Below are 27836 nucleotides of genomic sequence, written 5' to 3'. Positions count from 1 at the left end.
ACACTTAAAAGGAGAAATGAAATAAAATAATTTGATCAAAGACAAAATCTGTTACAAAAAGAATCATACATGCATTAAAAAATTGTTTATAAAAACCAATAATCTCAAAGTGAATTAAAAAAAAGTCATTCACAATGTGAGTCCTTTACTTAATCTTGTGAGTCTAAATAAACTTTAACTGTAAATAATAACAACAACAAACACTTATAGAGCACTTACTATGAGCCTGGCACTATTATGAGAACTTAAATACATTAAACTTGCTTTATCCTCAAAGGACATTTCAGGATACTAATCTTATCTCCATTTTACAGATGAGAGAATGCCTACTCAGAAAGTTGCAGGATTTGCCCGAGGAAATAATACTGCTAAAATTTACATTTGACCACAGGTAGTCTGGTTCCAGAACCCAGGCCATCTGGATAATCTGGATTCCAAATACACTCTACCACCTCCCAAAAGGAATATAAGAAACATGTTCTTTACAATCTCAAGCAGTTCTTTTCCCTTATCCTTTACTATATGAGAAGGCAGGGAACAAGGTGCAGGATGGGGTGGAGGGATGGGTTAAAGAATAAATAATATGGAAGACCAGGGATATGACTGAACAAACACCCTGGTTCTGGCCACAGTTAATTCTCAGACACAATAGAGTGGTCCTTTGGAAAATTCCTAGTTAGAATTCTCAGGCTTTGCTCTGATTAATGCAAAGCGTGTCTCTAAAAAACAACACCTGCGCAAGCTTCCTCCATTATTTTCCTAAACACTTTTTTCCCCCATCCCTTTCTTACAGGGAAGCCTTCCCAACCAAGATTTCCAGTCACTACTTTTCTAGTTTCTAAGGTCTCTTCCTTTTACCCAAGCACTTCTTTTGGCTGGAAGCCCACAATACATTGAGAGGAAGGTACTTTTTACCTATATCCTAGGGCAAGGCAGAGAAACATACACAGAAGGGGAGGGAAAAAGAGAGAGAGACTGACAGACATGAGAAGAAGTCATAAGAACTGGAAAGAATCTAAAACATACAATTTTCTCCCTTTACCCATTTATGCAAGAATATTTTTGCATGTCCGTGTAATATAGCTGCACAGTTTTGACTTTTGACAAATATATCTATATACTTTGTAAGTTATGGATGGCAACTGGGAAAGCAGAATTAATTACTAAACATTAAGTTAGAAGGACCACTCCACGGATGCAGGCTGTCCTATGAATATTCGTTTAGTGAGGCTATATTGACATAAATTGTTCATGAAAATCAGATTGATTCTTTCACATAAATCAGAGTTTACCACAGACGCTTATATGACAAACAAAACAATGTCACATTTGCTCTTTTTTCCCCTCAAACATGGGAAACATAAGACAGGCAACAGCATGGTATTCCAACAGATGTTAACATTCTTTTACTTACAGCCCTCATAGATGTCAGTAGGAATATGGACTGCTGCATGCTGATAAGATATTTGTCGTCCAAAATTAGCATCTTCAATGAAAACGGGTTTTATCCTCTGGCTGCCTGGCTCACTGTCATTTTTCTCAGGCTATATAGAAAAGAGAGAATACACAGAATATTATAATTTTTGCTAACATAAATATTTCCACATGCACTTCTTTATTTGCCAAATGCATTTTTTCCAAAAAATATATCTACGAGAATTGTTTAAAATATAGTACCTTAATATCATTGGATACACAAATTTCCATTCCGGTATTAGCAATCACAGTATATCTTTATTGTATTATTCACATTATAACTAACTGCTCTCCTGATTTCCTCAATGTTGGAGTCATTCAGGATCATCTTTGGGGGACGAGGGAGATCTGACTTCCACACATATAATACTTATCAAGATGTAAACTTAAAGAATTGGATAGGCCAGGCCCAGTGGCTCATGTCAGTAATCCCAGCACTTTGGGAGGAAGAGGTAGGCAGATGGCTTGAGCCCAGGAGTTTTAGACCAGCCCAGGCAACATGGTAAACCCTTGTTTCTATGAAAAATAACAGAAAATTAGCTGGACAAGGCAGCACAGGCCTGTAGACATACGAGGCTTTAGGTGGAAAGACCGCTTGTGTCTGGGAGGTTAAGGCTGCAGTGAGCCATGATCACATCACCACACTCTAGCCTGGGCAACAAAGTGAGACGCTGTCTCAAATAAATAAATAAACAAGCAGACAAATAAATAAATAAAATAATAAGAAACTGGATAGGTGCCTTTTAAATACAACCTAACTAATATTATCAACTTGAAATAAATTTCACAATTTATGTAACTAAATTTATATTGGGTAGTTGAAGATGATTCTTTGACAAATAACGGTACGCATGACAGAAATAATATGGCAATGAAGGATTATTTCAAATCTCATCCTCTTGCTTTTTGCATGTTTTTCAAGTATACCAATTTTTGTCTTAAAAAGAAAGTATACTAGGAAAGGAGTGATCTATTTAAACTATAAACACAATCAAATCCTAATTCAACCAATTTGTCTCTTGAGGTAGGAATGAAGATCCAATCAATAATGATTCAAGAAAACCCCTCGGGAGTCTAAAGTCAAAGATTAATTTTCTATCTATTGGAACTATACATTTGATACTGAATTACCTTGTTGCGTTCCCTGGTAACAAACTAAGAATTTCATTCATTTATCCGAAATGCATCTATAACATTTTTTGACATTTGTGTTAAACTTTTTTTGTTCAAAATATATTTTAACTCTACCCTAACTGTATTTGTTTTTAAATGATATGAAGTTTAAAAATTATGAGTTAAGCAAAAGTGAAGAGAGAAAAAAACCTATTTGTTTTGGGTGGAAACAGGTAGAAGGAGAAATGAATGCATGTATACGTAGCAAGTGTTACCAGTATTATTCCTGGCTTTTCAATTTTAAGAAATAATTTGTGCTTTCTTGTTTTTACAATAATACAATGAGAATGTATTATATTTGTGATCAGAATAAAACTATTGAGGTTTAAGTCTTTTCTATTAATATTATAAAGCATTACATGCTTGTCTTACATAAAAATTACTTCTGTTTCCTCTGAATCCTCTCACACTTAAAAATTAGCAGTTTTATATACATCTTACGCAGGCTCTTCCTCTTTTAAATAACCATATAAATGGCTTTTAGAAATAACTTTAAAATAATAATGTACTTCTCAACTTCTAAAATCATGTATCAAGAATCCTTAAGGTACAATTGCTAAACATAATTTAAGAACAAATAATAGTGCTATTTCCATGGTTCTCCTTTTGTAGTTTATATAAATTAAAATAATTTCATAAAAATATGAGAATTTCTAAATTGAACTCATTTGTTATCTTTAAGCTACTGGAAACTACTGTTCCTCGTACCACCGTACTCCATGTCTTTACTTATCTTTATATATTATGGCAGTATATATTTAATTGAAATACAGTAAATATTACACAAAAAGGAGTTTTTATGAAAAAACCTACTTAACACAGAATGTCTCATGTAGTAATTAACTACCTCAAATAAATTCTCCCTCTGAAACAAATAACTCAATTTCTTCAGATCCCATACAAGAAAGAACATCTATGTCTCCATCCAACTGTTTTTTTTCAAAATATATCTTCTGAAGTCTACAGACCACCATATACAAATGTGTCCAGAGAAAATGAGCAAGTGGATTCTAAAATATATTCAAACGCATTTGGTAAAACATAACTGACACATGAAATGCATAATTCTCAGACTATTCTTCTCAATATAATTTCAGCTATTAAATAATAGATTAGATTACTCAGAGACAGAGATACAAGCTAATGTTGGATGAGGAGGTCATTCAATTTTACAACCAGTGCATATTAGCAAATTTAATTTGGAAAGTCACAATGATAATTATTCGACAGGTACAAAAAGCTCTTGCAAATTTAACATATTTATCTCACCCTTAGAATCGATATTTATAAAAAGCATTGATTTTTAATATTTTGTTCTCTTTTTCATGTTATTAACTTAAAAAATATTCCTACTTATAGCAAAATATTCAAAAATTAAAGTCTCTATATATTTTTACCTAAATTGCAATGGAAACTTACTTAACTATTTTGCACAATTCAGATTTGCAAACTGATAAACTTTACTTGCAATCATACTATGGCTATAATTATGTCCCCAGTTCTGTATTATTTCTGTGTGCCACAAAGTTGTAAAAGAATTAGTTGATATAGAATAAAGTGGCTCACTAAAACTCTCTACGGAAATATCACACTTTGTATTTCTATCTCACAAGTAAAGGAGTTAGATCAACAGTCTTGGCTAGGCCCAGTGGCTTATGCCTGTAATCCCATCACTTTGGGAGACCTAGGCTGGACAACTGCTTGACGCCAGGAGATTAAGAACATCCTGGACAACATAGTGAGGCCCTCATCTCTACGAAAAATTTAAAAATAAGCCTGGCATGGTGGCATGCTCCTGTATTTCCAGCTATGCAGGAGGCTGAGGCAGGAAGGCCTTGAGCCCATGAGTTTCAGGCTGCAATGAGCTATGATCACACTACTCCACTCTAGCCTGGATGACAGAATGAGACTGTGCGCGCACATGCGCGTGTAGGTTCTGTGTGTAGGTTCCTGTGTGAAGAAACAAGACTTGCATGCGATTCTCCAATATGTATGTATGTATATATGCATGTATATTTTCAAATTTCAATCTCTAAATACATCCTGGTTTTTTGTAATTTTTTACAGTTGTTATTTACATTAGGGCCTGCAACTTTTATAACATAGATATTACTGATTTCAGAATTTTTTTAAGTCTCACATATTATTCTCAGTATCAATTTTGGATATGTAATATGACTTAAGGCATGGCATTATAGTCCAATATAAAGCATTATCAAAGAGAGGATGCGTTATATATATTTTTTATTATATTTAAGTTCTAGGGTATATGTGCACAACGTGCAGGTTTGCCACGTATGTATACACATGCCATGTTGCTGTGCTGCACCTACTAACTCGTCATTTACATTAGGTATATCTCCTAATGCTATCCCTCTCCCCTCCTCCCTCCCCACAATAGGCCCCAGTGTGTGATGTTCCCCTTCCCAAGTCCAAGTGATCTCATTGTTCAGTTCCCACCTATGAGTGAGAACACGTGGTGTTTGGTTTTCTGTTCTTGCGATAGTTTGCTAAGAATGATGGTTTCCAGCTGCATCCATGTCCCTACAAAGGACACAAACTCCTCCTTTTTTATGGCTGCATAGTATTCCATGGTGTATATGTGCCACATTTTCTTAATCCAATCTGTCACTGATGGACATTTGAGTTGATTCCAAGTCTTTGCTATTGTGAATAGTGCCGCAATAAACATACGTGTGCATGTGTCTTTATAGCAGCATAATTTATAATCCTTTGGGTATATACCCAGTAATGGGATGGCTGGGTCAAATGGTATTTCTACTTCTAGATCCTTGAGGAATCGTCACACTGTTTTCCACAATGGTTGAACTAGTTTACAGTCCCACCAACAGTATGAAAGTGTTCCTATTTCTCCACATCTTCTCCAGCACCTGTTGTTTCCTGATTTTTTAATGATTGCTTTTCTAACTGGTGTGAGATGGTATCTCATTGTGGTTTTCATTTGCATTTCTCTGATGGCCAGTGATGATGAGCATTTTTTCATGTGTCTGTTGGCTGAATGTCTTCTTTTGAGAAATGTCTGTTCATATCCTTTGCCCACTTTTTGATGGGGTTGTTTTTTTCTTGTAAATTTGTTTGAGTTCTTTGTAGGTTCTGGATACTAGCCCTTTGTCAGATGAGTAGATTGCAAAAACTTTCTCCCATTCTGTAGGTTGCCTGTTCACTCTGATGGTAGTTTCTTTGGCTGTGCGGAAACTCTTTAGTTTAATTAGATCCCATTTCTCAAATTTGGCTTTTGTTGCTGTTGCTTTTGGTGTTTTAGACATGAAGTCCTTGCCCATGCCTATGTCCTGAATGGTATTACCGAGGTTTTCTTCTAGGGTTTTTATGGTTTTAGGTCTAACATTTAAGTCTCTAATCCATCTTGAATTAATTTTCGTATAAGGAGTAAGGAAAGGATCCAGTTTCAGCTTTCTATTTATGGCTAGCCAATTTTCCCAGCACCATTTATTAAATAGAGAATCCTTCCCCCTTTTCTTGTTTTTCTCAGGTTTGTCAAAGATCGGATGGCTGTAGATGTGTGGTATTATTTCTGAGGGCTCTGTTCTGTTCCATTGGTCTATCTCTGTTTTGGTACCAGTACCATGCTGTTTTGGTTACTGTAGCCTTGTAGTATAGTTTGAAGTCAGGTAGCGTGATGCCTCTAGCTTTGTTCTTTTGGCTTAGGATTGTCTTGGCAATGCAGACTCTTTTTTGGTTCCATAAGAACTTTAAAGCAGTTTTTTCCAATTCTGTGAAGAAAGTCATTGGTAGCTTAATGGGGATGGCATTGAATCTATAAATTACCTTGGGCAGTACGGCCATTTTCACAATATTGATTCTTCCTATCCATGAGTATGGTATGTTCTTCCATTTGTTTGTGTCCCCTTTTATTTCACTGAGCAGTAGTTTGTAGTTCTTGAAGAGGTCCTTTACATCCCTTGTAAGTTGGATTCCTAGGTATTTTATTCTCTTTGAAGCTATTGTGAATGGAAGTTCATTCATGATTTGGCTCTCTCTTTGTTATTGGTGTATAAGAATGCTTGTGATCTTTGCACATTGATTTTGTATCCTGACGCTTTGCTGAAGTTGCTTATCAGCTTAAGGAGATTTTGGGCTGAGACCATAGGGTTTTCTAAATATACAATCATGTCATCTGCAAACAGGAACAATTTGACTTCTTCTTTTCCTAACTGAATACCCTTGATTTCTTTCTCTTGCCTGATTGCCCTAGCCAGAACTTCCAACACTATGTTGAATAGGAGTGGTGAGAGAGGGCATCCCTGTCTTATGCCAGTTTTCAAAGGGAATGCTTTCAGTTTTTACCCATTCAGTATGATATTGGCTGTGGGTTTGTCATAAATAGCTCTTATGATTTTGAGATACATTCCATCAGTACCAAATTTATTGAGAGTTTTTAGCATGAAGGGCTGTTGAATTTTCTCAAAGGCCTTTTCTGCATCTACTGAGATAATCATTTGGTTTTGTCTTTGGTTCTGTTTATATGCTGGATTACGTTTACTGATTTCCATATGTTGAACCAGCCTTGCATCCCAGGGATGAAGCCCACTTGATCATGGTGGATAAGCTTTTTGATGTGCTGCTGGATTCGGTTTGCCAGTAATTTATTGAGAGTTAGACTCCCATACAATCAAAATGGGAGACTTTAACACCCCACTGTCAACATTAGACAGATCAAGGAGACAGAAAGTTAACAAGGATATCCAGGAATTGAACTCAACTCTGCACCAAGCAGACCTAATAGACATCTACAGAACTCTCCACCCCAAATCAACAGAATAGACATTCTTCTCAGCACTACATCGCACTTATTCCAAAACTGACCACACAGTTGGAAGTAAAGCACTCCTCAGCAAATGTTAAAGAACAGAAATTATAACAAACTGTCTCTCAGACCACAGTGCAATCAAACTAGAACTCAGGACTAAGAAACTCAATCAAAACCACTCAACTCCATGGAAACTGAACAACCTGCTCCTGAATGACTACTGGGTACATAACAAAATGAAGACAGAAATAAAAATATTCTTTGAAACCAATGAGAACAAAGATATAACATACCAGAATCTCTGGGACACATATAAAGCTTTGTGTAGAGGGAAATTTATAGCACTAAATGCCCACAGGAGAAAGCAGGAAAGATCTAAAATTGACACCCTAACATCACAATTAAAAGAACTAGAGAAGCAAGAGCACACATATTCAAAAGCTAGCAGAAGGCAAGAAATAACTAAGATCAGAGCAGAACTGAAGGAGATAGAGACACAAAAAACCCTCCAAAAAATCAATGAATCCAGGAGCTGGTTTTTTGAAAAGATCAACAAAATTGATAGACCGCTAGCAAGACTAATAAAGAAGAAAAGAGAGAAGAATCAAATAGACACAATAAAAAATGATAAAGGGGATATCACCACTGACCCCACAGAAATACAAACTACCATCAGAGAATACTATAAACACCTCTACGCAAATAAACTAGAAAATCTAGAAGAAATGGATAATTTCCTGGACACTTACACTCCCCCAAGACTAAACCAGGAAGAAGTTGAATCCCTGAATAGACCAATAGCAGGCTCTGAAATTGAGGCAATAATTAATAGCCTACCAACCAAAAAAAGTCCAGGACCAGATGGATTCACAGCTGAATTCTACCAGAGGTACAAGGAGGAGCTGGTACCATTCCTTCTGAAACTATTCCAATCAATAGAAAAAGAGGGAATCCTCCCTAACTCATTTTATGAGGCCAATATCATCCTGATACCAAAGTCTGGCAGAGACACAACAAAAAAAGAGAATTTTAGACCAATATCCCTGATGAACATCGATGCAAAAATCCTCAATAAAATACTGGCAATCTGAATCCAGCAGCACATCAAAACGCTTATCCATCATGATGCGTTATATTTAAAGTGGACTTTCATACAGACATCAAGTCTGAATATTCTGGTATACTGGGATACTGGGATCAATATTATGGATTAAAAAGTAATGTTTAGGCCAGGCGTGGTGGCTCACACCTGTAACTCCAGCACTTTGGGAGGCCAAGGCGGGCAGATCACGAGGTCAGGAGTATGAGATCAGCCTGGCCAACATGGTGAAACCCTGTCTCTACTAATAATACAAAAATTAGCTGAGTGTGGTGGTATGCGCCTGTAGTCACAGCTGCTCAGGAGGTTGAGGCAGGAGAATCGCTTGAACCTGGGAGGCAAAGTTTGCAGTGCGCCGAGATTGCGCCACTGAACTCCAGTCTGGTGACAGAGTGAGACTCCGTCTCAAAAAAAAAAAAGAACAAGAATGTTTAAGCATTACTTAAACATTACTTTTTAATATACAGTATTAGATTACTCTGTTACCACTAGTTCAGCATTGGAATTTAAGCATCCTGTGCTGCTCTGCTAATTAAAGATGGTCACCAGGTCTGACTCGCACAGAGGAAAAGCCTTTTGATTTTTTTTTCATTTTCTTTTGTTTTGAATCAGGATCTTACTCTCTTCCCCAGCCTGGAGTACAGTGGCACAATCATGGCTCATTACATCCTTGAGCTGCCAACCTCCTACCTAAGCCTCCAGAGCAGCTGGGACTACAGGTGCATTCCATCATACCCAGATAGGTTTTTAAATTTCTATTGCTTAGAGCCAGTGTCTTGCTATCTTGACCAGGCTGGTCTCAAACTCCTGGCCTCAAGTAATCCTCCTGCCTGAGCCTCCTGAGTCGCTGAGATTACAGGTGTAAGCCACCACACCCAGCTTGAAAAGCTTCATTTTTGGTAAATCTCTTGGATCAACGAGAAATGAAGACTCAACAGAGTTGCAGGTGATGATGCCCAATTGAAGAATGAATAGAAAGAGGTGTGGAACTTTCATCCAGTCAGAGTTGTTCTAAGTTAGAAGGCCAGGTTGAATATTAATTGATGAATCTAGTACAACGACAATAAGAACATAACTGAGCCTTCTGATTTCATTGATTTAAGCTGCTATTTTCTCCTAGGACTTAGAGAAGTATTTGGTAGATGAACAGATTTAGAAAGAATATGAGTTGGATGACACTGAATATGCACTCCAAGGACTTACACATAACATTTGTACTTTTGTTTTACTGAATCATAACAAATAAAAATTTGAAATTATGTATTTAATGAATAGAAATGTTGTTCTTGCAAAAAACATATAAGCTTAGCTAAAATATTTGATGAAGAACAAATTTTATGAATTCAGATGGTTTTGCTAGTTCTTCAGGTAATAAAAAAATGTTGTAACTCCTTAGATTTACTCTGGAAAAACTATAGCATTGATTCTTTAGAAGCAATTTATTTAACATACTCAGAAAAGAAATTTTTAAAATTAACATGAAAAGTAAATTTATAACATCAGTGGCAAAAAGAAATTTGAAGAAATCTCATTTTTGAAGATTAGATTCACTGTAAAGTTTTCATGTATTTTTCCACTAATAATTATGATGTATAAAAGAGAAGAAAGAAACAGTCTGCGATACGTAGATTTTGGGGAAAAGTGAAACCACGAAGCAGCTGAAATTGTGCAGTAACAAAAAGAAAGTTAAAAAACACTGTAGCGAATATTTAAACAAAGAACACATACATTTTCCAAATGACAGTCAAAGAAAAATTGGAACTAAATTAAGTTAAAAGGCGATACTGATCCCTGCAATAACTTGTTTATTAAATTTAAAAGACAAAAATGACATTCTTCAAATAAGATGTATTAAAGTTGCTGATGAGGACTATAATGATAGCATTCAAAAGATTTTAAATACAGAACCTGAGGACATCCTTGAAATAAAACTGATGTAATTTTAGTTTGCATGATGAATAAATTTAGTTTGCATGAATGCCCATGAATTGCCTATCACAGGACCTAGCAAGGAGTAAGGAGAGCCACTAACAATACAATACAGTTGAGTATGATGGAAAAGAGTTGGGGGCTGATTTAAATTCCACATATAGTATGAAGTTTTCAAATATCCAGCATCAGAAAGGGATGTAATACAGTGCTACAAAAGTATACCCATATGTATACATTATGTCTAAATATGTCACGTATATTTTGGGAAGAGAGTGATATTTATCTTCTGCTCAAGGATTGTAAAAGGCACTACGCGATTTTTACAGAGTCTGAAAGTTCAACATAGCACTCCCCATGGAAATCATGTATTACCATGCATTATATTATAAAAGGAAATGTTTTAAATGAGCCATTCTACTTCTAAAAATTTAAAAGAATCTTTTTATATTATGATACACAAATACACTTTTCAAAATATTGCCAGGGCAAATGAGGTTTAAAACCATCACCACCATCTTGAAAAGTACGAAGATCAATGATATTCTCTTGATATCTGAGGCAAAGACTGGCTAAAGTCATACAACCAAGATCTAATTTAAGAGATCAGACGGTAGGACTCCAGGATCCCACCATAAATGCCACTAATCCAGGACGACTAGGAACCCATGTTTAAACCATCTTTGCAAAAGGAGCATGTGCTCAAGTGTGTAAAGCATTAAAAATATATCAGGACAGGCTTGAAAAATTTTGGAAAGCAGCCCCAAAAACATAAGGCAAAATTCTTAGAAGACACTGAGTCTACTCTACCTTTTTGCCGGTTTTATAGTTTCTTCCCCCAGTGATTCCTGAGATGGCTACATTCCATATAGAGATGCACACATTAATTTTAAGATATTCATGGTAAACACCACTCGGAATAGTGGATAAGAACAGCAGAAACTTAGGACTCAAAGTTTAACAAGCTTATACATCACACACATTATATTTTGCCTACAGCAGGAACACTGTAACCTCACAACTGTCAATGATAAAATTAGTTGTATGAAATATAAGCCAAATTCATCAAAATTAAATACGGACAAAATAATGGATAGATGTAATAAATTCAAATTTTCAATCAAAACTGTCTCCAAAATTTTACCCCTAAGTCTCAATTTACAACAGCTCCTTCGGAGGCCCTCTTCTTCCTCACAGGTACCCGCTGCCCAGACAGCACAGCACAGCACAGCGACACAGTGTTCCAGCTCTGGATCATACAGACTGCACTGCGTTCACGTCCCTACTCTGACAAATACAAAATGTGTGGCACTGGACAAGTAGCTTACGCTCATTAAATTTTACTTGTTTTACCTGAAAAATAAAATATGTACCACAAAGGGTTCTCGTGAATTGTAAATGATACATGAAGTTATAGTAATGGCTAGTATATATTATATATACTTATTCTATACTAGGTAGTATGCTTTAAATGCTACCACTCAGTATAGAATAAGCATATGTATATAAGTATATATCATACAATCAGTATATATAAAAGTATATATAATATCTGCTAGCTATTATTACCCAATCCAAACGTATCATATCAAAAATATTTAAACCATTTATTTTAGAAGCAAAAAGAACCAAAGCAATTATGGATACAAAGTAATTAATATTCTACCTTTATGCCATCCTATTCAAGGATTCAATATTGGCCAACATCAAAAATGGAAATAAAGATTGCAAACTATAAGATAATTTTTTAAATTATGAGGCAGAAGAATAGGGTCTAGAGGCAGGGAACCTAAGGCCAATTCATGCTGACTTTCTAGAACTAAATCAAAAGGTAAATCCAACTTTCCATGCCCAAGTAACAAAAGGATCAGAGACTACTTCCTTTGCAAAACCCTCAACCCCCTTCCCACTGCATGGCAGAGGAAAAATGCAAAGTACCTCTGATTGGTCCCCTCCCACAACCAATCAGACTGGTCACAGTCTTTATTTGCATAGGGGTGTAACTTTGTAATTTCACCTCAGCATCTAACTGGTGCCCTCCAGCAGCCAATCAGGCTGATTGCAGGACAAATCTTCTTGTGTAACTTCACTTCAGCGTCTGATTAATCACTTCCTGCTACCAATCAGAATGGTTGCAGGCCACTACTTCATTTACACAGAAAGTAAACCAAGTAAGCAACAGAAACCTCCAGAGGGTATTTAAACTCCAGAAAATTCTATAACTGGAGCTCTTGACCCACTTGCTCAAGCCTGTTCCTACTCTGTGGAGTATACTTCTGTTTCAATAAATCTATGTTTTTCTTTCATTGCTTTCTGCATTTTATCCAATTCTTTGTTCAAAACTCCAAGGACCTGGACACCCTCCACTGGTAACACCTAGACTCTGATTCTTTCTTCAATAATTAGATTTCATCACTGTTTGGTACCTAAGAGTGTAAAACAAAGGGTACATACTATAAGACAGCTTTTTAAAATGCTAGAAAAGAAACCCGGATTTTTCCTTTTTCTTTAATAATTAGATTTCATTGCTGTTTGATGCATATCCCTACTAGCTTATTCTAGAACCAGGTTTATTTATGGCTATAAAGTAAAATATAATCATTAAAGACTGGGCATTGAAAAAGACATTTAGATAGCAGATTATGTTGGAATTAATGTTAATGTAGACAAGACTCTGCTAAGAGGAAAATAAATAGCAACATAAATATGCAAGGGAATTCAGCAGACTAGCCAAATGTCCCAGACAGGACAAATTTTGAACATGATCAATAAAACAAAATGTAGCAAATAAATCAACTCAATTTAATGACATGGGAATTCTAGGTGGAACTTCATTTGAATTTTAGTCAGACAGATCTTCGAATTAGGTTAATAAGGCTTTGTAATGATCTCCTTTCTTTGTTGCTTACTCTGGAAATTAAGAAAATAGCACAGTTTGCGGGCACAACTCAAGTCTTCTGAGGAATTTGTTTCACTAATCTTCAGGGAATTTAATAACTTATTGGGTCAGATGTCTTTTGAAACCTAGACTAGGAATCCAAATAAATTTCAAAACTAATGAGAACTTGAATTTTGGATTTTCATAGATAATTGTTACATTGCTAGCTTTTTTTTTCTCAGTTTATTTTAAAATCTAATTTTTCTTTAAAATCTGAATAAACAGAGCCAGAAATGATGGCAAGTGCCCATAGTGCCAGCTACTCAGAAGGCCAAGTTGGGAGGATACCTTGAGGCAGGAGTTTGAGGCCAGTCTGAACAACATAGTGAGACCCTGTCTCTAAAATTAAAAAATAAAATTGAATATATAAAACCTACAATGATATCAAAACAGTCTTCCCATGTGTGTTAGCATTTTTAATATGTGCTTTGAGCACTCAACTTTGATTTGTATTTTGTGCGTGCATTATATTAAGGTTTTCATACAAACGCAAAGATTAAATTCATGACAATAAAATGAAAAATATCTCAATATAATGCCCTTTCATTATTAACACATTCGGATACACAAACATGCTCCATTTGATGCTAAGATCACTTCCACTTAATCTTAAATAGTAATGATATTAATAATTAATGTTTTTCAGAATTACATTAATTAACATTTCTAGACTGCTCTCTATGATCCAGGAGATGGTCTGTACGTTTTATATGTGTTAATTTCATCTTTATAATAACTCTGAGGTTGGTATTACTATCACCTCCATTTATAGGGACCAAATAAGCAAAAAGCAGAGAGATTATGTGATCTTGCCAATATCACCCAGATAGGAAACGGCAGAGCTAAGATTTGAATCTAGCTAGCGCTCCAGTATATAATCTCAACTATCACACTCTATTGTTTCTACTGTATAACAAGGTATACAGCAATTGTACATGTATGTCTTGTTATTTAGAAGAAACAAAAATAGAGTTTCATGTAGAAGTATTTAGAAATAAAATGTCTCTATCTTAAAAGACTTAAGCAAGTCATAGATGACATGATTCATTATACTATTTCCTTCTTCTATATATTTAAAATCTTTTTCCTAATAATCTTACATTTAAACATTATGATCATTTGAATGATGTAGGCTCTTTGGAAATAGAACTCAACTTTTTTATTATTATATGTAGAATAAGAAAGTGAAATCTGTCAAATTTCCTCAAAGAACTAATGTCTGCACTGTTTTTGAATAAACACATAAATTGACCCAGCTGGTCTTAAAGCTTGAAACTTGTGTTTATCTTCTCTGAATTCCTTTCTCAGGAAACCAACCATCAGGACTCCCAAGGAACTGAAACTCACCAAATCACCACATCCAGACAATGAGACACCAGACCCCCTCCTAATTCCTGTTTTTCCTGCATATAGCTACATTTCTCTCACGCTATATAAACTGCCAATTTTAGTCAGTTGAGCAGACAGATTTGAGACGTATCTCCCATCTCCTCAGTTGCAACACCCAAATAAAGCTTTCTTCCCTGGCAATATTCTTTGTCTCAGTGACTGGCTTTCTGTGCATCAAGCAACGGGACATAAGCCAGAGTTCATGTTTCACAAATATTCATGCTAAATTAGCTTATCATATCTGTCCATACTTGGAACCAAAAATCTTGACACTTACATCACTTGTAATTATAGACAAATATTCTAACTCCACCACTTATTCTCCAACTTCAATTTATTTTGGACATGGGAAAAACTACATTGTCTGTTTTAACTCTCCTCTTAGTCTTGATGGCTGTCCCCAGGGACAAAGGAGAGAAGATGAGGAAACAGTGTCCACTGCCACTCTCATCTGCATCTAGTCCCATTAGATGAAATTAAGGAAGCAAATGTCTATCTTACACATTAATTGAAATATCATCCATAGTAAAAGCTGGCTTTACTATTTCCTATCTTAATTTTGCTTCCAGTAACCTTGAAGCAAAATTAACATTTTCATTTCCACCATGCTTACAATACAGCACCTCTTTAAAAGGTGAACACATCTTCATAAACACTATGAAAATAGTATGGATACACAAATTTAACAAGCATTATCTCAGCAACTACTGTATACTATAAAAGAAACTAAATATTATTTCCACCTCAAATTGCTAAAAAATTTAGTAGAGAAGACCAGATCCTGTACACACATTCTATCGTATAAGGTATTGTACCATTAAAGCCAGAAATGCATTACAAGTTGCTTAGAATGCTCATAGGAAGGACTACCATTTGCTGACTAGAGAAAAAAAAAAAAAAACAAGGAAGGCTTAAAGAGAGAGTTATTACTTAAATTGGGTTTTTAAGTAAAGCATTTGATTGGAAGAATTGTATGGTATCATGATCAGGCAACTAACATGATTAGTCATGTTAACATTATCTGGCATAAGTTAACTGGACACAGGAAAGATTGTCTTAAATATCGAATAAGGCCATATGTGCCTTATATCCTTCCATGAGAATCACGGCTCATCCAATAATTTATCCCAGTTATACCTGCATATTTTGTTTGTTTGTTTGTTTTCTGAGGTTTTTTGTTTGTTTTTGAGACAGGGTCCCACTGTCACCCTGGCTGGAGTGCAGTGGCACAATATCAGCTCACTGCAGGCCCGACCTCCCGGGCTCAAGCAATCCTCCCATCTCAGTCTCCCAAGTAGCTGGCACTACAGGTGGACCCCATCATGTCTGGCTAACTTTAGTAGTTTTTTGTACAGACGGGGTTTTGCCATATTGCCCAGGCTGGTCTTAAACTCCTGAGATCATGGGTTCTGCCTGCCTCAGCCTCCTGAAGGGCTGGGATTACAGGTGTGCACCACCACACCTGGCCTCTACCTGTGTTTTTAAGTTTCAAGAGGAAAATCTATTTAGAGCCATAATTTTTATATTATCCAATCGTAAGGAGACATTAATTCTATACTTAATTTCAGCCACTGCTTTAACTAAATCTGGCTGTCAGTATTTATTTTATAGCCACAAGGTGAATATAAATAGCATTGATCTAAGTAGAGGAATGTAGATAACTATAAAATGCCCTTCTGGAATTGTCTTATACCAGAGTCCTTGAGGAGCTTAAACTTCCCCACAAGCTGACTAATTCAGATGCAGCTAATAGAAAGCTTTCACTCTAAAGGAAGCATTGATAAACTTTAAATACTTGCTTTACCTTTGAGGCCATGCATCATCATTATAATGAACAAAATCAATAGATTACACTCGAATGTATCCTTCTTTCTATATAAACGTGAACCTGGTGCTACACCAGCCTAATAAACACAAAAGAACAGTAGAAATCAGGAAATTCCAAATTTCGTCCTGATGCCAACAGGTACTAATCTCATGACCTTCTCTGTATGATTTACTTCTATTATGAAGGCTGCTACTACTTCATCTCTAACTACTCATATCCCATACTCCCCTCCCCTGCCCCCACATTCCCCTAAATGCTGGTGTTCTGAGGAGTCTATCTTGTACTGTCTTAAGGTAATTTTTTTTTTAATGTTGTGTAGATGTGTGAAGCAGGCTGAAAGAAAGACACTAACGAGTACTGGTATTACAGCAGGCTGGAGAATATGTTATATCCAAAGGTATTCAAATTCATTTTGTTTTTAACTTTGTATAAGCATGCCAAAATTTATCTGTAGATGAATCTGGCCTTGCTATATATGTAACTTCACACTTGCTCAGGGAATTTCAGCCACTTGTTTTCAAATTCCCCTCATAAGCTAAACATAAAACTCTATTCTAGGCCACTCTCCTAAGCAACCAAACTAAATACTTAGCAGCCTACTAGAAATCTCCTCTTGAATATCCTTGAGCAAGTTTTTGGTATAAATGTTCTTGACTTTTAAAAATCTTTGTCTGAATCACTGCAGGCCTTCCAGACCTACAATTATATACAGATTTCTTGGCAGACCTGAATGTTTTCTTCCATTAAATCCTTGATGATTATATCTGATACCTGTGCTTTGACTTGATCTCTGGGAAGACAGGACTTATGAATACACCTATGAATTCTGACCTTCATATTTATTAACTTTGTTCCCACATTTTTTTTTTTACTTTTCCGGCACTCGAAGAGTACTTCTCAAACTTATTCTGAGGATTATTGATAAATAATTCACATTGTCAAATTTGTTAATTTCTCCAATGAGAATTTTGTTTCAGTGGTTTTCATTTTGATGGTTTTAGTCTACTTTTTATAGATCATTGATTGGGCCTTTCTCTGGGGACAGTAAGCATATATTAAATGTTGTTTGCCTTTCTGCCTGACACATCTGAAGTAATACTATCTTAGAGAAAAATTTTCCTCTGTGTCTCTAATACTTACTTTACCGTTACTGAATCTCTCATGGATTTCTCCATTGACTAGAATTTATTTTATTAGTCTTAAATGAAGAAAGGCCTATCTAGTCTCAAGACTGGGAAGTAGTCTGATGGTACAGATTTTTTTTTCCCCAAGTACGTGCTGTCATATTTGTAACTACGGAAGTGACAATGATATAAAACATGTGGTCCCGTCACTGGTCAACAGTAGGGCAAGCATTTTCTTCAAGGTATGTATTTCATTGTCAATCCTCTAGATTATAGACCTACACAGGTCTGGGCTAAGGTTGGGGGTAGCAGGGAAAGGGTCTAAAAATGAAAGTATGAAAAAAAATAGAAAGTATGGGGAACAAAAATGGGGAAGTAAGTCTGGAATATGATTATGACGTGTTCTTAAACTATACTTAAGAACATTCCTTTTACAGTTGTGTGAAATAACTTAGATTTACTGGGAAAGAAAGTTTGAGTGATTACAATGTGTACGCGATATTGTAAGAGTCATGTCAGCTGCTATAAATGTGTAAGAGCTGCTCTCTGGGAACTTACACTCTTAAGGAGGGACCTCAAGATAATAATTCACAAAGATTGGCTGTGCCTTCAAGAAGGAAAAACTTTCATTTCACTGCCAAACATTGTATGTTCCACTTAGGAAAGTTTCTGGTAAAGTTTCTGCAGAGTATTAAAAACCAAAAAGAGAGTCAGTAATAAGTGATAAAGATCTTGGCAATGGAAAAAGATATATGAATATAATGTTTATAAATGTATATAATAATGTATCATAATTAAATGTATATTTAAAATTTATAATCATAAAATGAGATAATTTCAATAGCTCTTAAGAACATATTTGAGACCAATGTCTAAACTTAGATGATTGTATTAGAGCAGTGAAAGGAAATGATTGATGTGACTACTAGGAAATACTGGAAATGATCACTAATCCACCAGTCTTAAGAGTTGGAAAACGAATCATCTCCAGCGGAACTGGTGAAAAAGTTAAAAATAATAACCAGAGCCTCAGCATTTATAGTCTTTTAGTTATACCCAGGAGGTATAACATTTAAAATAGAAACTTTATTTAGCACTTTGTTTTTGGGGGGGCGTGGGGGAGAGGGAGTCTCGCTCTGTTACCCAGGCTGGAGCGCAGTGGCGTGACTGCAAGCTCCGCCTCCTGGGTTCACACTCTTCTGCCTCAGCCTCCCGAGTAGCCAAAATTTTTTTTTCAATTTTTTTTTTTTAGTAGAGACAGGGTTTCACCGTGTTAGCCAGGATGGTCTCAATCTCCTGACCTCATGATCTGCCCACCTCAGCCTCCCAAAAGTGCTGGGATTACAGATGTGAGCCACCGCGCCCAGCCAGCTCTTTTAAGTTAAATTTGTTCTAGGGTTATAATGTTATTTTGTATTTTGTATTTCTATATACATATTATATATGTATATTTTTATACATTATGCATATATGCATATTATACATATATATTTTTATATAAGTATACATATATATTTATGTATTTATTTTATATTTTGAATTTCTATGTAGTGAACTGCAACCTAACTTAGTATGTTAACAAACTGCAACCTACTTTTAAAGTATATTCTTGTAACTAATAGCTGAGCTTCAGCTAATCATAGCAGCTGAGTTTCAGCCAATCACAGGCTGCCCAGTGATCAGATTATATCCACAGAGGGCAAATGCTACATCATGCCCAAGTAAGGTAAATGTCCAGCTATAACCAATCAAGCTGTTTCTGTACATCACTTCCTTTGTCTGTCTATAAATACTGCCTGGGTGGGGCTCTCTCCTAGTTTTGATTACTGCTTGATTCACGAATCATTCTTTATACAGATAAACTTGGGTAAATTTAATTTCTCCATAATTTATTTCAACAGCCCTCAGATATTAATCCCCATTGAAACATACTGAGGATTAAATTTATTAATAATGTTATCTCAGCAGTTAGTATGCCAATTAGCCGCATTGTTTTATTAGATAGTTGATGTAGATATATGAGATTGTAAAATTACATTTTATACTCTCAAATGACACATTTTTAATGAGGAATATGACATTGTAGAATTTGAACAATAAAAATACATAGCTAAACTAGTATGTAGAAAAGTGAGAGCCAAGAACAGTGATAGTAGCCAAATTCAAACAAAAGCAATGTGATGACATTATGATTTGTAAACACCTAGTATATAAAATATCAAGCAATGCATATATAAAGTTGTAAATAAAAGATCCAATTAAATCTACCCCCTATTGCAAAACTTTTGGTGAGGGTGAATAAATTTCATCATCCGTAGGAGTTTAACTTCATGAGATAGGTAACAATCTTTTTAAAAAAATATAAACACTGAAAATCGTTAACTAGAATATCAAAGTGCAACATGTACTTACAGTTCTTAACTTTCACTGTAAGATAGTAAATATTTCTATTGCAGAAAACAATTTGATCATTAGTTATCAAAATACATTAGAAGATATTAGAAAAATCTCAGTACAGAACCTAATTTTATATTCATTTTACTATAAAAGAATTATCTCCCACAAAGGGTTTGATTATATTTAAAAGATAACAGTCACTCAGATGAATGAGTGGAGTGTTTGCACTAACTTTAACATGTCAAGAAGAACAAATTCAAGATATGCGCAGAAACTGCTAATTAATGACCTTCTTCTCAACTACTATCCTCTCCCTTCTCTCTTTAGTAATATAACTCTACGTGTTAGTTGGATATATACACATGGGTCAAGGGTTGGGAGAAAAAAGTACTCCATATCCTCTTGCAACCATTCGAGGCTGGTCACTAAGTTGTTGACAATGGGCACAGATAGAAGTGATGTATGCAAACTCTGAGACATGCCCCTAAAGGCAAAGGGTGTGGCTCCCATGTCACTTGCCTCTCTCCTCTAATCTAGAACATCAAAAGAATCATGGATATTGGAACATCGATCTTGGAGCACAACATGGAGCAGCTACAATGTGGAAAGTAGAGAATAGGGGAGAAGAACCTGGAAGCCTGGAAAGACAGGGAGTTGCCATATTAGCCAATGTATCCAGAACGTTCCTAGAGAGGAATCAACTTCTGTCTAATTTTGGCCATTTTTACTTTAGTTATCTCTCAAACAGACTAACTGATATACTAATAAATACAACATAATTCATTTTGATTCAATGTTTAAGATCTTATAAGAGCATTAGCAATATATTCAAAAGCACTTTGAGCTTGTCCAATGAAAAATTTTTAGTATACAATAAATTATCATATAGTTCTTACAAATTCTGAGAAAAATTCACATGAAATATTCCAAATACCGAAAACTGAATTATGTCACAAGGATTAACTTTGTATTTCACATTCAGGTTGATTTGACATGATAATTTATTGGTATTTTTATTTTATAAAGTCTTCTACAAGTAAAATTATATTTCCTCATGTAATTCCTTCCATGCTTTCTCTTAACAAATTATATTCTTGCTTTACGTGAGCAATGACAGCCATAAATATGGCCAAATGCAATAAATATTTACATAGTGCTTACATATATCAGCAATATTCAGATTTGTTTGTGTAAAATAATATTTTACCCAGTATTAAGAAATGCACATTAATGTACAGATTTCACAGATATGTAAACAACCTCACTTTGGCTCAGAAACTTTTCCAAGTCAATGAGCCTGAAAAAACGTGGGCTTCCCATGTTGGGGGCAAAATCTGAATACTGGAAGATAAGTAATCAAAACAGTGAAAAACTATTTCAATGTGTTAGTTTATCTTTTAATATAATGCTCAGCAGCCTATGAGGAAATAATGTCTCTGTACATTAATGGTAGTAGAACTTGGTCCAGTCCTTTTTGTAAGTGACATTACACTATGTATCAAAATTCATTAAAATGTCAAAAATTCCCACTTTTGGGAATCTATCCTAAAAATAAGTTTAAAACGTTGAAGAAAAATGTTTATGTGTAAAGATGTATTGATATTCATGTGAATAATCACAAAGGAAAATTAACCTCCAAGATAGAAGTGGGGTTAATTGAATCGTGTTATATCAACTCAAAAGAATGATCCAACTATTTCACAAGATAAAAAATGATTATGCCACTTAATAACTTGTGTACTTAAAGAATCATGCAGGGCTGGCTGCGGTGGCTCATGCCTGTAATCCCAGCACTTTGGGAGGCTGAGGTGGGCAGATCACGACGTCAGGAAATCGAGAACATCCTGGCTAACACGGTGAAACCCCGTCTCTACTAAAAATACAAAAAATTAGCTGGGTGTGGTGGCGGGCGCCTGTAGTCCCAGCCACCTGGGAGACTGAGGCAGGACAATGGGGTGAACCTGGGAGGCGGAGCTTGCAGTGAGCCGAGATCACGCCACTGTACTCCAGGCTGGGCGACAGAGTGAGACTGTCTCAAAAAACAAACAAACAAAAAACAAAACAACAACAACAACAAAAAGAATCATGCAAATAAAAAAACATATATGTTCATGAGAAAATCTTAAAAATGTACCAAAAAAACAACATGCTTATAGTAGGGTAAGAGTAATGAATGTCATTTTCTTCCCTCCTTTTGACTATTACATTCTATAATGTGATCATATTCTTTATCCATTTAAGTATATTCTTTATATATAAGTATATATTTTCATTAGAATCTAAGAATATCCAGAACTGAAATGAACTTTATGGATCACCTATTCATCTGTATCATGTCTTAGATGAGAGAATAACAGTTCAAATTTTGATAGCCCTAGGGTGACTATAATTTTAGGGCTGGATTAGGGCATGAATTATTCTGATTCCTATTGTAGTTCACTTTGCACGAAACAACACTTTTTGCGAATTATTCTGATAATGTTATTGTTTGTATATAAAGAAACTGAGTTTTCTCCAAATGCTGACCATCACTTTTTTAAGTTTTAAATTAAAATGTGCACATTTTACTATTTATGCGGCTTTGATTTAATTTGCTAAATTTCACCTCATGGCAGAAAAGAGAGACAGAATCCTTTTCATAAGCATAAATATATAACCCACGGTAGTATTAGATACTATTTTTTTTAGATGAGAAAATGGAAAAAACAGGGCAAGTTTAATAAGTTCACTTACACATTTTTTTTCTCTCTCAAGAGAGTTTGATTTTAATATTTCAATGAACATCAGTGAAGGCAAACTATGTAACCATATTAGAACAACTCAAGTATTACAAATAGTAACACGTGCACTTTTCCACTTGTAGTGGACATATATGCTCAAATGGGCAACTTTGAAGCATTGATTGAAACTGCAGTGATAGTTACTACAAAGTCATATTGACATTTTACATATAATTGTTAAAATCTTGAACAAAGGAAAATGACCACTTTCAATGTAAAATAAAAATTATTTTCTAAATAATGAGCAAACCTAAATAAAACTGTTTGACATATAAATGTAACTTAATTCGTTTAGAGAAAAAAATACATATTTGAAGTATTGGTTTCAGTATCTTTATGCAATCCTTAATTGGAGGAATGCATGTCAATGCCATTCACTTTATTATAGGTCTTTGTCATTGCTTTACAAATTAAATATTAAATAAATGTTGCAATTTATGTACCAGGAAGGTTGACGAAGATTTTGTGTATATTTTTAAATAAGTTTAAAAATATCAAGTGCTAGTTATAATGGTGAAACTAAACATCTCTTCAAAAATGGTATTTATTTTGATATCAATAAACCATTAAAACATTTTGTTTTAGTTGACAGTTTGTACTTTATAAGCCTCCTACGTCATTAAAATAATATATACAATCATGATAAGAGGAAAGATGTCACTGGAATACCACCTATGTCCAGAGGGAAAAAAAAATACTTTTCACAACACTCTTAGCTCTTCAACTATAAATTGGAGAAAATAAAACCTTCTTCATTCACAGTATTGTTGTAGGAACTAAGTAAAGTATGTTGTGTAAAGTGGTTAGTAGTATGGTTTGAGATGGTGGTGGTATAATTTGTTATAATTTGGGAAACTGTGACATTATCAAGCCATTACATGTTTTCTCATTTTTTGAAGACCAGATACACTCGTTTTATATATTTTTTTCATTTTCTTCTTTTAAATAGCTGGAAGAAAATACCATATAATAGTATATAAATACAATTATTTGGATTCGGATGAGAAATGTGTGAAACACATGCAATACTTTTATTGTATTTGTTTGCTATGTTTACTAAAATACCCCAAGCTCTTAAAATAACTAAAATATAGGATGACCTTAACAAATATTTTGTCTTAAAAAATAAGTGTACATAGGCATTTTTTGATTTAAGAGTCAAACACAAGAATTTTTAAAAATTAAGTGTAACTTTTATTAGATAACTTTGAAAACGTTTTCACCATAACTAAGTAATAAAACATGTCCTCAATGTCTATCCAAATGTAGCAATATTAGAAGTAACTGATTAGCACTAAAATAATCCATGTTTCAAGTCATTTAAATATGCACATTAGAGTCATTAATTTAAAAAGTCATATAGAGCAACTACTTTGTTTCAGACTGTACAAGCAGGGCAGGTTGTTGCACAGCTTCTGGGGTGTCATTCATATTGCAGTTGAAGTAAATGGTTATCCCTGGTGTGCAAAGTTCAAGTCAAAGCAGATAGGCGTGGTAACCCTGGTGACAGGAGCCAGGATACATAGATAGATGGGATTTGATAGCTATTTTCAGTATTGCTAATGGAGTCCAGAGTATCACAGTTGGTACAGTGGACTGTGGTCTGGAAACAGTGCAGTGAGGGTTCAGATCCAGAGACACACAAGGAATTTTTACTTAGGAAGATGTCAAGAATAAGTTGTTAAAAATCACAAAAGTTCTTCATTATCTTGTATCTAACCAGTATTTTGCTCATGCAATCTAACATTGTCTTAAAAACTAAACCTGCTACCTCAATTTATTCTATAAGACCAATCATTTTACTATAATTAATTTTCTTGGAATTTAATGTAAAATATTTAATACTTACATCGAGATCATCCTTTGCATTGTAGTAGACAACTTCATTGCTCTACAAAAAAAAGAGAATGCTTTATTGATTTTAATAAAAACAATACTGTATCAAATATTGAATACATTTTGTGCATATTTAAAATAAACTCCTTGTAATCTGTCTTTCACGATATATTCCACAATGATCCATAAAGATTAGCCACTATTTTTCTAAGAACATATTAAAACAGTTTATCAGTGATGTTACATCTTGCATTGGGAAAAAGATTCCAGTGTACGTCTGAGACCCATTTGTCAAGAAAAAATAAGTGAAAAATTCGTAAGTAAAATAAATTATACACGAACACATATATACACCAATATATTAATACACAATGAACAGGATAATTCAAGAAGCATGTAAGATACATGTCTTAATACTTTGTTGAAGCCATGATTTTTATATACATATACACACATAGAGTGTTGCAATGATTCTTGTGGAAATGTGCATCTATACAATATTGGCAGAAATTTACTCATGAGAGATAAGAAATGATGAGCACCTGGGAATTCAGATAGTAAAAAATACCACATCGTCTCACACTAACACTCGCATATTCTAGCAAAGTGGTGAATTAGCATTGGTTTTCTAGCAAGAGTAAATATATATGGATGACTCTGCTAGCCATCAGTGTTCCTGATTATTAAATACAATAAATATAAATTAGGGCTATAAACTATGTTACAAAGGAAAAATGGAAATGGATTAATAAAATGACTGTCAGGAATTTAAAACTACTACTCTGTGTGTCTCTGAGGCTAGTTCTATGCAGTGTAAAAATAATCCACTTATACTGATTTCTGTCTTATTCCAAACTGATTGAAGATATAGTTCATCTTCCATGTCTTCAAGTAGTAAACTCATTACGATGTGAACACATATTTTTCTCTGCCTCTTAAACATCCAAACACACAGATGCTGTAAAATTTTATTAAAAGCATATAATACACAATTTTTAAAACAGAAATTACTTGGGAAAAGTTCACTAAATTAGTGCTTCTCAAAGTGTAGTCCCTTTCCCCCTCCCCCGCAAAAATCACTACTTCTTCAAGATATTAATGGTTGTTATGCAGGCAAAAGCATTCCATGATCATATGGCTTTAGAAAATAATAAAGTTAAAATTGTCTCTTTCTGGCAGAACTTCACAGAGACAATGTATGACTGTACATTATACATCTCCAAAAGGAAAATACATTGTGTTTTCTCAGTGTATTTATCACAGAAATCTGCCTCTTCTTGTTTGAGAAACATACCACAAGACTGAAACTCTATAAAATATAGAGGTCTCTATGAAGACCAAACAAACCAAAAATGATATAAATATCAGAACATATGATTCATAATAGAAACTGAAACCGATGAGTTTGAATTTCATTTAGAATAACTAAAAGTTTTACATTATTTTACATTATTTAATTGATTTCCAAAAGAATTATTTAGTAGCTAAAATTTTTAACATGCATAAAAATTCTAATTCCTGAAACATTTTTTATAGCATTAGTTTCATAACAGTTAAAATAAAAAGCAGAGCTCATCACATGTACAAAGCAAGACAATCTTCTGAATCCACCTGAGACCCAAACCTAATTACTAGTTTATTGATCCTGCTTGTACCTCTGCAGTTTATACTTAGGAGACAATTTTCAATTTAAAATGTGGATTCTACGAAAAGTTAAAGCACTGAATAAGTTCATCTTCATTTTAGACTTTATTTTCTGCCATCTGCTTGTTTATATTAACGGAATGGGAACATGCAGAAAACAAGGTGAGGCTGCATTGAATTTCAAGTAGGTCAACATCGTCATTTTCAACAGATGCTCACTAATATCTATATGCACACACCGTTGTGCCAAGAAAGGCAAAAAATAAGTCAAACCTATCAACTCCTACTCTTTCGGTAAAATAACGGATACAGATCAGCTGCATAAAACAACCTATGTATGTAGGATTACACTTGGTCCATGGTACCAGAATTAATGGTTAGTAAATGTATTTCCTAGTAATAAAATATAAATAATCATTATTGATTAAGGCTAAGATTAAGAGTATTTCACCTAGTGTCAGAAGGGTTACAAGTATGATTTTTTAAGTGCCAGTATTGATATAAACTAAGTGTTGATATAAACTAAGTATTTTGATTCTGTTAAGAGCTATGCATGAAACTAAAATTAAGTAAAATTAAGAATTAAAAATATCTAAGTTTATCTGAGAACTTCCAAATGGTTTTTTTAACCTTTTTTTGTGTACAACATTCTACAAAACTTGTTACTTATCTCTTCTTTCAGAAACTATATTATGAGGATCCATGGTATAATGATGAGCACTCTCAACTCTGAAACTCTATGTTGCTTTTAAAGCTGTAATTGTAAAGGTGCATTGCAAACTTTACTTAAGTATTATGAATTTGTACAAGACTTTCTGGATTCTGAATTGCATATAATTCCAAATGCTGAGTTTTTAAGTAAACTGAAGAAACAAATATATATTAGTCATAAAATTATATTGCATGTCAAACATCCATATTCAACCATACTCATCCATAAGCCTTTCTTATAACTAAGTATTTGACATTTCATTTTTTTTTTTTTTTCTTTTGAGATGGAGTCTCACTCTATCACCCAGGCTGGAGTTCAATGGCACGATCTCGGCTCACTGCAAATTCTGCCTCCCCGGTTCAAGCAGTTCTCCTGCCTCAGCCTCCCAAATAGCTGGGATTGCAGGCATTTGCCAACACACCTGGCTATTATTATTATTATTATTATTATTATTATTATTAGAGATCGTGTTTTATCATGTTGATCAGGCTGGTCTTGAACCCCTCACCTCAAGTGATCAGCGCACCTCAGCCACCCAAAGTGTTGGGATTACAGGCATGAGCCACCGTGCCTGGACTTGACATTTCCATTTTAAAAGAGTTCTTTCTCAATATTTCATTCATTTACATGGTCAAAATATCAATGAAAAAAACAAAACTGACTTTTTATAGAAAACAACAAAATGAGAAAGCATTTACTCAAATATGCGAGCTTAGACAGGT

General features: G+C 34.6%; 1 protein-coding gene across 6 annotated transcripts in view; it reads right to left on the bottom strand.

Annotated features, from left to right (window-relative positions):
- CACNA2D1 (calcium voltage-gated channel auxiliary subunit alpha2delta 1) overlaps positions 1-27836 on the bottom strand; it is a 503656-nt gene that overhangs the window by 169613 nt on the left and 306207 nt on the right. For all 6 annotated transcript variants that reach the window (XM_015134178.3, XM_015134179.3, XM_015134181.3 and 3 more), the window contains exons 5-6: positions 24772-24813; positions 1415-1544 (exon numbers count right to left, since the gene is read on the bottom strand). In XM_015134178.3, coding sequence (XP_014989664.1) covers positions 1415-1544; positions 24772-24813 — 172 coding nt within the window. The remainder of the gene's footprint in view (positions 1-1414; positions 1545-24771; positions 24814-27836) is intronic.

This window comes from Macaca mulatta, chromosome 3, assembly GCF_049350105.2.
Source record: "Macaca mulatta isolate MMU2019108-1 chromosome 3, T2T-MMU8v2.0, whole genome shotgun sequence".
NCBI lineage: Eukaryota > Metazoa > Chordata > Mammalia > Primates > Cercopithecidae > Macaca > Macaca mulatta.
This window is presented reverse-complemented; position numbering and strand designations above follow the sequence as displayed.